Raw genomic sequence first — 13,598 nt, 5'->3', positions numbered from 1 at the left:
TATATATATATACATATACATATATATATACACATATATTTATATATATATATGCATACATACATATTTTTACACAACTAATAATTATTGTTGTTGTTTCTAATTATGCATAAAGCTACATCATGGGCTATCTGTGCTTTGCCCACCGTTGCTATCGAACCTCAAATTATAATACAAATACTAAGTAATCCACACTGCTTTTTTCTTTTATCTCGATGAAATAATAACCAGCTCAGGGTCACTTCTACCATGATTAACAAAGAACGGTGTACCTCCTACTTTTGTTACTAGAAGAACCAGAATATGGTTTTGCCCTCTCTTGTATGCTGAAAAAAAATATATTACACAATGTTTTCAAAGTTTCAAAATGTCCTCTGTGTGGCGCTGTTGTACATTATATTAATATATGTTTTCAAAACCTGTGGTTCAGTTAAATTAGAAAATGTTTTTTTAATGGCCATAAAATCATAGTCATAGGCAAGTCTCGATATAACCGTTCGTTATGGGAAGGTAAACCGAGTGTCACATTTATCTTAACTGGTTTTTAAACGAAGAAGTCAAGTTTAATTTACTCCGCCAGTCTGTAAAACACGGACGGAATTGTACAAACCAACGATTTTTGTTAATAAAATAAGCATTTTTCAGTAATCTTAGCTGTTCTGTGATAAGGTTCAGATTATTGATCTGTGTGAGGAGAGAATACTTGCTCCTCCCTTCAGATTCAAACAACTGCGAGAGGAAGCAGCCTTGTAACTTGAGGGTTTGCACTTCGATGTTTAGTTTAGCGTAACAGAAACGAGGTTGTGGTATAAATGAGATATACCTTTCCTCAGGGTAATACGTGCGTACTGCTTTTTATATATCTCGAAGCTGATAAAACCTTTCCAATTAGAAAACCTGCTCTGATAAGCTATGCAGTGAATTTATATGGATAGATCTTATTTGTTTGGCTATGCAACAACTGAATATTTAAGGCAATAAATTAACATTAAATAAACTTGTACAATAAGAAGAATAAATCTCAGTAATAATTCGGATTCCCCTAGTGGCACAGCCGTACATCTGTGGACTTATAACGCTAGAAACTGAGTTTCGATACTGTGGTGGGCAAAGCAAAGATAGAACATTGTGTAGCTTTGTGGTTAACTTCTAATAAACTATCTTGTATTGAAAAATATATTTTGCAAAGCTTTGTTCAATGAATTATTAACAAGTTAAATCAATAAATATTTTGTTTCTCTGACGTCTGTTTGCATCAGTACACACTTTCTTTACCTTGTCAACACCTCTGAACTATCTAAATATATAGTGAACATAATTCGACGTAAATTTATCGTTAGGCGACGCTCTATCGCTAGCCACTTGATACTTTTATCTTTGAAAACCAGATAATGCTCAGGTATCCGTTAAAACTCTGAAGATTGCTTACACAGTTTACATGACACCAACAAATACTTCTATGCTATACAAAGTATGCCAGCCTTTCGAGAAAAATCGAGAAATTGCTTCTTTTTTTCTTTTTTTCTTTTACAATCGTTGATTGGTTTTTGTTTAAATGCTGTAGTAGTTAACGAACCTAACCCATGTTTGTTCCTGCAGCGTCACTTGTCGCTATGCAGCTTTTCTTGTGACGTAAATTGTTGATAACATTAGGAAAGACAGTGAAGAAAGAAAAATATTGGCTGGAATTTTGTAAAAAAAAAATAAATAAGTAAAAAAATGAAAATCTATCTGGAACGCAAACAGAACAACTTGTCCTCTAAGAATTCTCGAGTGTAGAAATAGAGAGTGTTTGCAAGTTCACATTCGCACATAATGTATTATTCCACGAGCCAGTAATTGCAAACAGCCTCACAGGCTTGTGCTCAGTAACGATATAAAAACTCATCACATGTAAATGACATTTTCCAACTCCGTTTAGATGTGATAGTGATTGTTACGTCCAATCAGGCGCTTGTGTTTACTTGTTTTTCAGGTTCATCACAAAATTTTATAATTATCATCAGTTTGTTCTTGCTTATTTTAGCTTTGTCGCGCGAAGCTACAAAAGAACTATTTGTGTTTAGTCGTCCCTAATTTTGAACTTATAAGCTAGAGGGAAACAGCCAGTCAACAGTATCCTCCGCCAATTATTTGTCTATTGGCTGTCGTGTTAATAGTGGGGTTCGATCGTCATTTTTACTGTCCATATTGTCTCCAAAGGAGCACATTTTTGAGACAGTGAGATACGAAGCGTGAACACTCAAGTTTTCAGTTCAGAAGCACTAAGAAACGATTGATTCTTATCATTATTCATTCATGCTGTTATCGTACGAATAGTGTTTATTTTCGTATTTATACCCGATTTTCACACTTAAGTATTTGTGATATTCTCAGCTAAACCGATCTCATTTCGAACAAACGGGTAGGTTCCGATAATTAAAAGGAGGTTGGAAGAAAATGTTATGCAAAACCAAGATAGTTTCTTCAATTTTAACTGAGTTGTGACCAAATAAAGAGACTAGGCATACAGAAGAACTAGTGAAATAATTTTAATCCTAAAATATATAAAATAATCAAAATAAATATGTTTACTCAAGACAGTGCATTTACTGCAGAATACTCTCAGAAATATTGGTTAGAACTTCGTAAAACTCTGTACATAATCTATTCCAAGCTGAGAATTCATGGTATTATATACTTGATATAATAATGTAATTATTTCAAAACCTCTTTCGCTACCCTAATAAATGCTGGTAATTGACATCTTAAACTAAGAGATGTTGTAACCTCAATTGCTTGTTTATACATACTAAGTTCAACCTGACAAAAATCTTTATAACAAACGAATAACCCAAAACAATATATGTAAATACTAGGGATAAAGGTGTTTAACGTCTTTTATGACCAAGTTTCTGTGTCGAAGGCGTATATATTTGCAAGCATGCAGTAAAACACGTAGTATGTCAACAAAACTGTTATTTTACTGCAGTAAAACATTCTCAATTACAGTGTTGATTTTTCTTCGACTTTTTTGATGTTCATCTTGAGCAGTTAAAGAAGCATTTTTAACTGCCACTGTCTCTCTCGTTCTGTATTACTATAGAACAGGTATTACCTAAGACTGTATTTCAAAGGGGAAGAGGACTCTTTCATAAAAAAATATTCTTTGATGAGTTCGTGTTTTATTTATTTAGTTCAGCATTCCAAACTTTTAGTTTCTTATGTAATTTGTAGTTTAATATAATATAAGAAAAACATACAGAGAGATAGAAGTTTGCATTCACGCGAATTCAAACAGTAGCCATCTATATAATACAAGTAGATACATCATAATAAGAACTACATATAATCTGTCATGTACATCTTTTATGAGAGAAAACTACCAAAAGGCTGTTTTAGTTTTATTAACAAATTATTACTTGTTTGTTTTAGTGCAAAACACACTGGGCTATTTACTGTGTCATCGCGGGGAATCGAACGCTGTATTTTTGTGTAGGAAGTTTGTAGACTTAGCGCTGTCCCAACGGGAAGTTCCAGTTATTAAATAATTTAAAACTTAAACCAAGAAAACAATATAAAATATTTAATTAAACGTTAAATATTGAAATACTTTTAAAAATATAATAATACGTATCGAATGAATATTATAAGCAAACATAATTATTTATAAAACATTCATCAAATCTACAATTTTAAAATATGAATTTCTAGTGAACCAACTAGAGGGAAAATAAGTCGAGCTGTCTCGTTTTAAAGCAGTTAGTGGTCAATTTTCAATTTTGGCACAGACACATCCGCTGGCATTTAAAATCTTTATATGGATATTGATTTTTTGTGTTTATTTGAAAATGATACCAATTATTAGAAGAGACACTTCTTGTGAAGTTAAAGATAAAATCACACAATTATTTGTTAAATTGCTTTTAATCAGATAGACAGACAGATATATGATACATGGAGTCAAAGACTGAAGAGGATATCTTGAAAATGATGTTGTTTTTTTCATCCTGTGTTAACATCTAAGAAAGCTTTAACTTATTGCTTGGCTTATATTTCTAATATAAAGTAGTAACTCGAACATACAGAAAGAGACTTTTATATTCATACCCCAACTCATGTTGACATATAGCCATCTATATAATACTAGTAGATACAGTGATGTTATTTGTTTTCTTACCCGAATCACGGTATGTTTCTGTATTCATGTTACTATAACATGAAGTATCTTTTAGCTAAGACTCCCTAATATCTTTTTCAGTAATTGGCGAGAAGTGTGGACTCTAGAGCAAATTCACAGTTGAAAGCTTATAGATTATAAATATCTCACCATAAACGACCATACAAAATAACTTACAGGGACGGCTCAGAACCAACAAGTTGGTTTCTCAGTAAGATGGATCACAGTGTCAAAGTTTCCTATAAATTAACTACAGAAAAATGACAAAAGAATTTTGCAAAAAGATTCTACTTTCTCCATATTAATTCCAGAGAGATATGAGAGGTGCTTTGGTAGGAAGATCTCATTTCTTCCTTTACGTCCACAAAGATTAGACATACTTTGTAAGAATATGTCATTTGTTTCCTTAGATCCAGAAAGATGGACTCATGATTTGTAAGACCATGTCATTTAAGTCCAGAAAGATGAGACTATTTTGTAAAAAAAGATGTCGTTTGTTTCTTTACAGAAAGATGGGGCACACATCTTGTAAAATGTCATTTGTTCCCTTAAGCCCAGAAAGAAGAAACACGCCCTTTGTAAGAAGATGCCATTTTTGTTCTTTTAAGTCTAGAAAGGTAAGATACACATCATGTAAAACTATCACACGCTGAGTAAAGGGTTATTCAAGGCGATGTTTCAGGGAGATGACCCAGTGTACGTTAAAATATATTATAAATATACATTACCAAGAATTATATGAAAAACAATTATAATGGAGGTTATGAAGAGGGCCATGAACATGGTATAAACATACATTACCAAGGATTATATGAAAAATAATTATACTGGAGGTTAAGAAGATAGCCAAGAACATGGTATAAAGAGACATTACCAAGGATGATATGAAAAACAATTATAATGGAGGTTAAGAAGATAGCCAATAACATGGTATAAAGAGACATTACCAAGGATTATATGAAAAACAGTATCAACAGCAGAACCAAGAACAGAGTTATGTGGGTTTGCTGAAGTTATGCTTTCAGTTACCACGATGGTAACACCAATAGGATAAAAAAAAACAATAATGGCAAAAGGGAAGATGGCGGATGTCGTTGACTAGCTGCCTTATATCTACCCTATCAGTTCAAAATTAAGAAGAGCTATGCGTAGATAACTATTGTGTAGATTTGCGAGAAATAATGGAGCAAATGAATATTTACAACTAAATGAGAAATAAAGTTGTACATACGTTGTATTGTAAATCCGTTTAACGAACAATGTTTTCTAATAGAATCTAATTATATGTGAATAGTGTTAAGCCATATTTAGAGGCACTTCAATTTATGTTTATAAAAAAATATATTTTTCTATTTTTCATGCGGTAAAAATATGGAATTTCGTATGATACAGTTGTATACAAATAAAAACACTAAAGATACACTATTAGCAGTTAACTTTTATGTTGTAAAAGGAATGTATTAAACTCTATTATACAAGTTCCACATATTCACTTGTTCTATCAGTGAAATTACGCCGGTAATGAGTATTTATATATTTGTTTTAATACAATTTTTTTATGAACCGAACAGGAAATGAAAATACAATTTTCCCATTATCTTACTACTCTCGTACCCAGAGGCTCGTTCCTGGAGTGAGTACGAGGGTATTGCAAATGGGTCCGTGTATGTCTGTCTTTCTGGGTTTGCGTACGCGTATCTCAAAAATCAATAAACCGATGTAAATGAAAATTTTACAACAGATGAGAAGTTAATATGGAACAATCCTCCCTAAATATGGTCTGGATCAAATCAAGTTCCGGATTCTGGATCAATTTGAAACATTTTTATATAATGAGGAGATAGGGTATTTTCACGGTTGGGGTTAATATATCTATAAAGTGTGACAGGGTTTGTACCAAGCTTCATGGGCACGATAAGGTTGAGATGCATTATGACACACAAAAAATATTCCGGATCGTTGATCATTCTGTATCTGAGAAGACTTTTCTGAGTTTTCAAAGGTGAAATTTGACGTTATCCAATATAAATAGCTGCAATCCTTCTCTGGATGGTTGCTCATGTTTGTGCTAAGTGGTTGTTATTAGAAAATAAACCAAGAGATCTTCGTGGATCTTTAAAAAAATTTTTAGTCAGACACTTAATCATGTATTTGAAAGATGAAGATAATACATTAGAAATATGGTGTAGACTGTTAATATAGAAGGTTAGGAAAAAAACATTTTTAAGTAAACAAAGTATTAACATCTTGATTTCTTTGGAATTTCGCACAAAACTTTACGAGGCTTATCTGCGCCAGCCGTCCCTAATTTAACAATGAAAGAATAAAAAGAAGGTAGCTTGTCATGCCCTCTCACTATCAAATCTTAGGCTACTCTTTTAACAACAAATAGTGGGCTTGATTATAACGTTATAACACCCCAAAACCTGAAAGGATGGGAAGCCAAACCCCCGACCCTCAGGCTGAGAGTCAAACATCCTAACCATTTAGTCATGCCATACTAACGTCTTTGTTGATGATACAACACTTCGTTAAAAACATGTTTTAACATACAAATAAAACTAAAGATCGCAGAGTTACACTAAAAAGAACGTGTTTAATAGTATGATAATATAACATCTTGTCTTAGAGATGCTAAGAGATGTTAAAATAAACATATGTTTATTTTACAGACGGTAAAATTTTACTGATCAACGTAAAATTCCGTTTTCAAATGATATTTTATATACTTATACGCAAATATAGTCCACATGGAAGCATTCGATAGCTGCGCTGTGACTTACTACAAACATCGAAGATGATGAATGAAAGTCCATATTGGGCCATTGATTCTCCCTTTGTATTTTATATTTATAAAAGAGATTTCAAAAATTCCCTGAAATAAAGATTTTAAAGTCAATCAAGAAAAAGATATCTTGTTTACAAAATTAAAGCCAGGTGGGTTAAGGCATTCGACTCGTAATCCGAGAGTTGAGGGTTCGAATCCCCGTCGCATCAAACATGCTCGCCCTTTCAGCCGTGGGGGTGTTATAATTTGATGGTCACTCCCAGTATTCGTTGGTAAAAGAGTAGCCCAAGAGATGGCGGTGGATGGTAATGACTAGCTGCCTTCCTTCTAATCTTTCACTGCAAAATTAGGAACGGCTGGCGCAGATAGCTCTCGTGTAGCTTTGCACGAAATTCAAAAACAAAATTAAAATTCTCTGCTAACAACTTTTTGCATTATTTTGCTAACATAAATGTAACTTAATCACTTTCGTAATCTCAACTGTGATTATCAACATTATTTACACCAGCGATAGTAAACCAATAACCTTTCGAATTCCACACATGATTTTCTTCTTCCCTCACCAATATCTGGTACTACTTTTAGACAATTCATTTAAATGGACAGATGGTGTTCATGTTTGTTCTGGCGTGGCCAGGTGGTTAGGGCGCTCCATTCTGAGGATTGCGGTTTCGAATCCCTATACCATCAAACACGCTCGCTCTTTCACCTAAAGGGGCGTTATAAGTGATGATCAATCTCACTATTCGTTGGTAAGAGAGTAATCCAAAAGTTGGCAATGGGTGATAATGACTATCTGCCTTCATTCTAGTCTTTCACTGCGAATTCAGAGATAGCTAGTGCAGATAGGCCTAGTGTAGCTTAAATGAAATTCAAGCCAAACTTGATAATAAATTTTCAATTTAAATTTCACTTGCTCCGCCATCTCTTGATAAAAAAAACATTTATTTGTACCTCACACTGCTGGTCATAAAAAAAACTATTAAGAAGAGCTTTTGAACACAGATGAGGTGTATTCTCAGAGAAGTAGCTTGACAGTTATTAGCTGGTAAATCTTTAGGTTTAACACGTAGCTTTCCTTGAAACACGTAGCTTCAAAGAAATGAGTGAAAATCTATGCTGGATCTCTCTTTCTCTGTACAGACTTATTATTCAAAAGATATACTGTAGTTAATCAATAGTAGATAATCACGTTTTTATAATTGTGATTCATTGTTACTATAGTTTAGAATTCTCCTTTAAAAAATGGTTACAAAATGTAACATAATTACATTCTTAGTCTTATATGTGCTTGTCAATATTAAACAAGAGATTGCGTAACTTTGTGCTTAATAATAATAAAACCAAATAAAATACTAATGTTTAAAAAAGTAAAATTAAAAACTGCTCAAGTACACCACAATATTGGACTGTGTTAAAATTACTGTAATTATTTATTGTTTGTAAATCAAATTAACACTTTCGACGGTATCTGTAGGAGTTTGTTAGTCCTCAAACGATTTCACGTTTTTAAGTTGAATCAGTTGTTGATAAAAGAAGAACTAACATTCTTATTAACTTCAAGTCCAGCTGTGGGTCAGCGGTAAACATACGAACTTACAACGCAAAATCCGAAGTTTGATTCTGCGCGGTGAACAGAGCGCAGATAATAATTATGTAGCTTTGTGCTAAAAATTAACAATCTAACTTCATAAATTATTTCAACTCGACAAAAATACGTCTACTTATACGAGCTAAGAAATTAATACCTTAATGTCATGTTTACTTAAATTCAGATCTGTACTGAGCGTTAGTAATAAAATATTATTTGTATGTTTTGGTGCGTGCTGTTTTAACTTTCTTTAAACCTATAAACAGTACATTATATTATAATAGAGCAATAAAACACAAACACTTTAACTGCACATTTTTGCAAAGAAAACGTAATTATTTGGAATAGAAGTAAAGACTCAACTACGATTATTATTGCGTTCCCTTTTAGCACAGCGATTACATTTTATGAATAACATACAAAAGTTTTTATTATCCCTGCTTGTTATTAACAACTTTTAAATGATGTATATTTTAATGAGTTTCTTAAGTTTTTCACCACGTAGTGTATTTTTACTTCTAATGTATACTCTTTGCAATGTTTTTTTTCATATTTGGTCCAATCATGTTTTTGATATTCACGATTTCCGTACAAATGTACTGCAGTGAAGCTAACACTCAGTTTTATGTCCTTGTTTCTCATAACTAAGCTTTCATTTTATTTTTTCTTGAACCGATAATACAACAAAACCGTAACACTTAACACGTATAGTTAAATGTTATCCTGAACAAAGTGTTTACTTGAGAGCTGAACACTATTTACAAATTATTTCTAGCTTCGATTGTGGCTACCAGTCAGATTTTTTATTGGAGTGGTTTGAAAATTCAAGCTGACAGCTCAATACACCAGCAAATAGTCATAAAGATAGACGATCGTTATGCTGTCGCATCCGTTAGGAGGCAGAACTGCTGAGTATAGCGATTATAGAACAGAAAAATTACGAATAGCTGTATGTACAGGATAACATTTGTGATCATTGTAGAACGTGAGCTTCGATACCCCATCATGGAAAACTTGATAATGATTACAATATTTTGCGATGTATTATTAATTTAAACACATAAATCAGATTTTCAAGAAAGACACCATTCGTCATTTTTTCGAACTAGTTAAATAACTGGCGCTTCAAATTGAAGATACGTTAAAGAGAATTTCGTAAGGATGGTGTTTTTATAAAAATACAATTTCACTAATAATTTTCTGTAATAACTGACTAGTAGTCTCGTGGCAGAATGAGGTAAGGGTTAGCCACTACTGGCACACTTTTGTGCAATTTGACACCAACTCAACTCCGACAATAAATCAACGTGTCACGCCGAGCCTTAAGCCTTGGCAGAGTTCGTCTTTGTAGTAGAAATTAAATCGAATGAATCAGGCGATTAAGCAAGACTTGCTTTTTAAATGCTTACGAAAGTAATCTGCCTTCACATACGTATAGATAGATAGACATAACACGATAACTTAAGAATGCAGGGAATTTGAAAAACCATTAAGCTAGGTAACATAGGCATGAATGAATAAAATATTTATATGATGGAAAAATTTAATTACAAAGAAGTCGAACTGAGTATTTTCTTATCCAGGTTGTCATGGTGACAAGGTAAGCTGCAAGAGTGAATAATAGTTTAGCTTTCAGTATACCATGAGTAAGTAAGCTTGTTGATTCGCAGTACAGAACTTTACAGAGTGTAGCAACACGTAACTTAGTTTCAAGTGTGCGTGTTTGATGACTGAAATTGTGGCTATGCGTTGATTTTCTAGTAATCTTTAAACACCCGTGATTAAGTAAAGTGAGCACTGGTGAGTACCTAACAAAAGGTGGTCTGACTTAAATATATATATGTTAATTCGAACTCAGTTATACTTTTTTTTCTGGCAGCATCTAAAAACTATAGTTGTTTTAAAAAGATCTAATCTGTCTTTAGAGGTGTGAGTGTATTTAAAATCGATGGCGTGAAATATACTTTTTTATGGAAAAATAAATGAGATATTCCAGTTAGAGAACGTAAGTTTCAATAAGCGGTAATATTTCAGCAGTTAATATAATATGTACAATGCTATGTTTAACAAATTATTACCTTACGCATGCTCAAATTTAACTACAGAAAGGAAAATGACGAATATTATTGCTCCGAAACATTCGAAAATGTTTAGCGGTTTCAGTCTGTTCTGGCAAAATTCCAATGAATACCTGTAAAAAATACTTGTAAAATAATTAATTGTATTCGGAAACTATGATTAACGAATAACAAATACTGAATTATCCACTAGAAACGAATGTTAAAGGTTCTTTCTGTGTACAATTCAATAATAAAATAACATGTATTTTGATTTGTGAATTAATTTACACTCTTCAATGATTTTGTTTTTTTCTTCTGAACAAAAGTAAATTAACTACGAATAATGTCAAATTTGTAGCAATTATGTGAGGGTACAAAGTTTAAGGCTAATTTGCTGAACTAACTGAAATTCTGAAAGTTCTTTCAGTCCTAAAAATTTCGACCATATGATTTAACATAAATAAATTTCTTGATGAGGTTGATTCTTCACGCCTCAGTAATTTTTCAGACAAATGTACGTATTTAAAAAAAATTCTCTAAGGAAAATATTAATTTATGGAAACAAAAAATATAGACAAAATGAATTTCTATATATTTTCTAGTTCTTGTTTTAGCCGCGGAATAATAACTCATAGAATAACTCTGAATTTGTTTGTTTCTTGTTGGGTGTTTCTTCAGGTACATTTCTTGTCTGACTTGTGATCTAACTATAGTTTTCGAATCAGGAGATCGAATTGTTTCTCTTTGACCACGCCTGAGGTCTCATAGATAAATTTACTCTAATCCTGCATAAAAGAATTTTAATTTGACAGTAGGCTGGTAGAGGTCTTGATATTACTGGAGCACAAAAATGTAGGTGATAAAAGGAAAATAAAGATATCAATCTGAACGAATTTCAAATGCCGCAGCTGCTAAGGATTCCCTCTTGTTTCTGTTTTACAGAAAGAAAAAAAAAAGGTGTACAATAGACTTCATTTGCTGTTTTTCCATCAGAAATCGAAGCCAGTACTTTAGCGTTATAAGCGATCAAGCCCACCAGAAGGCATATATTTCATTAAAATAAACTGTTTTCTTTATAAACACAAGACTTTTTTCACTTGCTAGCATTTCCAATTTTCTGTAATAACCTTATAAGGAAGCATCAGTGAATGGTGTAACAGACGAAATTTTCATAATTAACTGAATTTAAAAACAAAACTTACAAAGACGTCGAATCTCTTTACTTATTATATATTTTTATTACAAAAAAGGTATTGTTCAGTTTAGTTTGTCCTGTTGTTCTAACATTGATGTTATGCATACATATTTATTTATATTTATTATGTTTAGATGTAATTGACAATGGATATGACCAACATCATCGTAGTTTCCGTTTTGGGAACATTGGCGGCGCTAGTGTCACTGGGTGTTGCATTTTTTCTATGCTTCATGTATTGGAAGAAGCTAAGGCAAAAGAAAACTGCAAGAGACGAATTAGAACCTCTGCAATTCGGAAAAGCGCCATCTACCAGCCAAAGTGATGAAGTGAAAGAACTTTCACGCCATAATGTCGAAGATCGAGCTCAGCAAGGATCAATAGGAATAATTCCATCCTTACTGGTGCCCTCGGCATCACAGTCGACATCGTAAGTGTCTGTGGGCTACCTGTCCACCACAGGGAATCGATCCCTGATTTTATTGTTGTAAGTCCGTAAGTCCGCTGACTCACTGGTGATGGTGGGGTAGGAAACAAAAAATGTCATATTTGAGGAGTTTACTTTTTACCTCCCACCGCAAGTGAAACTAGAATACTGTATAAGTAATGAAACATTTTATTTATAAAAAATAAATAATTGTTTTTGACCAATTCTAAGGAAATTATACCAATAATTTTGATATATCTTCTTGCAAAGTATTGTAATTCATAGTTATGTATTTCTTCTGCTTGACCATAATTATTACACGGCCAGCATGGTTAGGTGGGTTAAAGCGTTTGACTCGTAATCTGAGGGTCGCGAGTTCGAATCCCCTTCACACCAAACATGCTTGCCCTTTCAGCCATGGGGAGTTATAATGTGACAATCAATCTCACTATTCGTTGGTGAAAGAGTAGCCCACGAGTTGGCGGTGGGTGGTGATGAGTAGCTGCCTTCCCTCTAGTCTTACACTGCTAAATTACGGACGGCTAGTGTAAAGAACTCTCAAGTAGCTTTGCGCGAAATTCAAACCAAGCCATAATTATTACGATATTTTAAAACATTTCGGAATATGGTATTTCAAATCAATTACACTAAAAAAAACACGAAGGAGAAGCTTTCACTAGTTTGATAAAGAACAGCAATTCTATTCAATAATCATGAGGCCAATAAGGAATTTAATGTTATTCTAAATTTAATGACAGTATAGAATGCTTAAGCGAAGACGTGTTCCATTTAAAATGAGTTACAGATATGATTTAAAATGGTATAATGATACAAGGTAGAAAAGGCAACTTTAATTTAAGAAAATAACATCAAAACCAAAAATAAAAGAATAGATCTAATTGGTTTAATATATCAACAGTGCTAGAAAGAATTGTTTTAGCGGATTAAAACAGCGAAAATTGCGGAAAGGATATTTCCATCTTTGTTATGGTTTCAAGCGCCAAAAATCTGCGAAGCGCCAAAACCAGTGGGCATAATAATAGTAATAGAAATCACTATGAGAAAGATATTTGTTTCTGTTTTTGACTGCTCAGAAATACCATTTGTAACAGGCCTTTTTTTCTGCTAACATGTCTAGCTGAAGTGATGAGTTCTGTTTTTGAAAGAATGTTATTTTTACACGCTATTTATATGAAATCTGTATTGGACTTAACAAGAGAAATGTGAAAAAATACCTACGCACTCTCATGCCATTTTTATGGTAGTTGTTTGAAGTGTTGATGGATTTAAAATAAATAATAATAAAGATATTTTAATTTATTTGAAATAAAACAATAATGCGTGGAACAAATTTGATTTTTTATTTGACTCAAAATAG

General features: G+C 32.8%; 1 protein-coding gene across 1 annotated transcript in view; it reads left to right on the top strand.

Moving 5' to 3' along the window:
* The window catches only part of LOC143256676 (synaptotagmin-7-like), a 113,096-nt gene that overhangs the window by 75,014 nt on the left and 24,484 nt on the right, over positions 1 to 13,598 (top strand). The window contains exon 2 of the mRNA XM_076514189.1: positions 11,928 to 12,223. Within this exon, the coding sequence (XP_076370304.1) occupies positions 11,940 to 12,223 (284 nt within the window). The 5' untranslated portion in view covers positions 11,928 to 11,939. The remainder of the gene's footprint in view (positions 1 to 11,927; positions 12,224 to 13,598) is intronic.

Source organism: Tachypleus tridentatus, chromosome 7 (genome assembly GCF_004210375.1).
Source record: "Tachypleus tridentatus isolate NWPU-2018 chromosome 7, ASM421037v1, whole genome shotgun sequence".
Classification (NCBI taxonomy): Eukaryota; Metazoa; Arthropoda; class Merostomata; order Xiphosura; family Limulidae; genus Tachypleus; species Tachypleus tridentatus.
The sequence above is the reverse complement of the archived record's forward strand: the minus strand, read 5'-3'. Positions and strand labels throughout refer to the sequence as shown.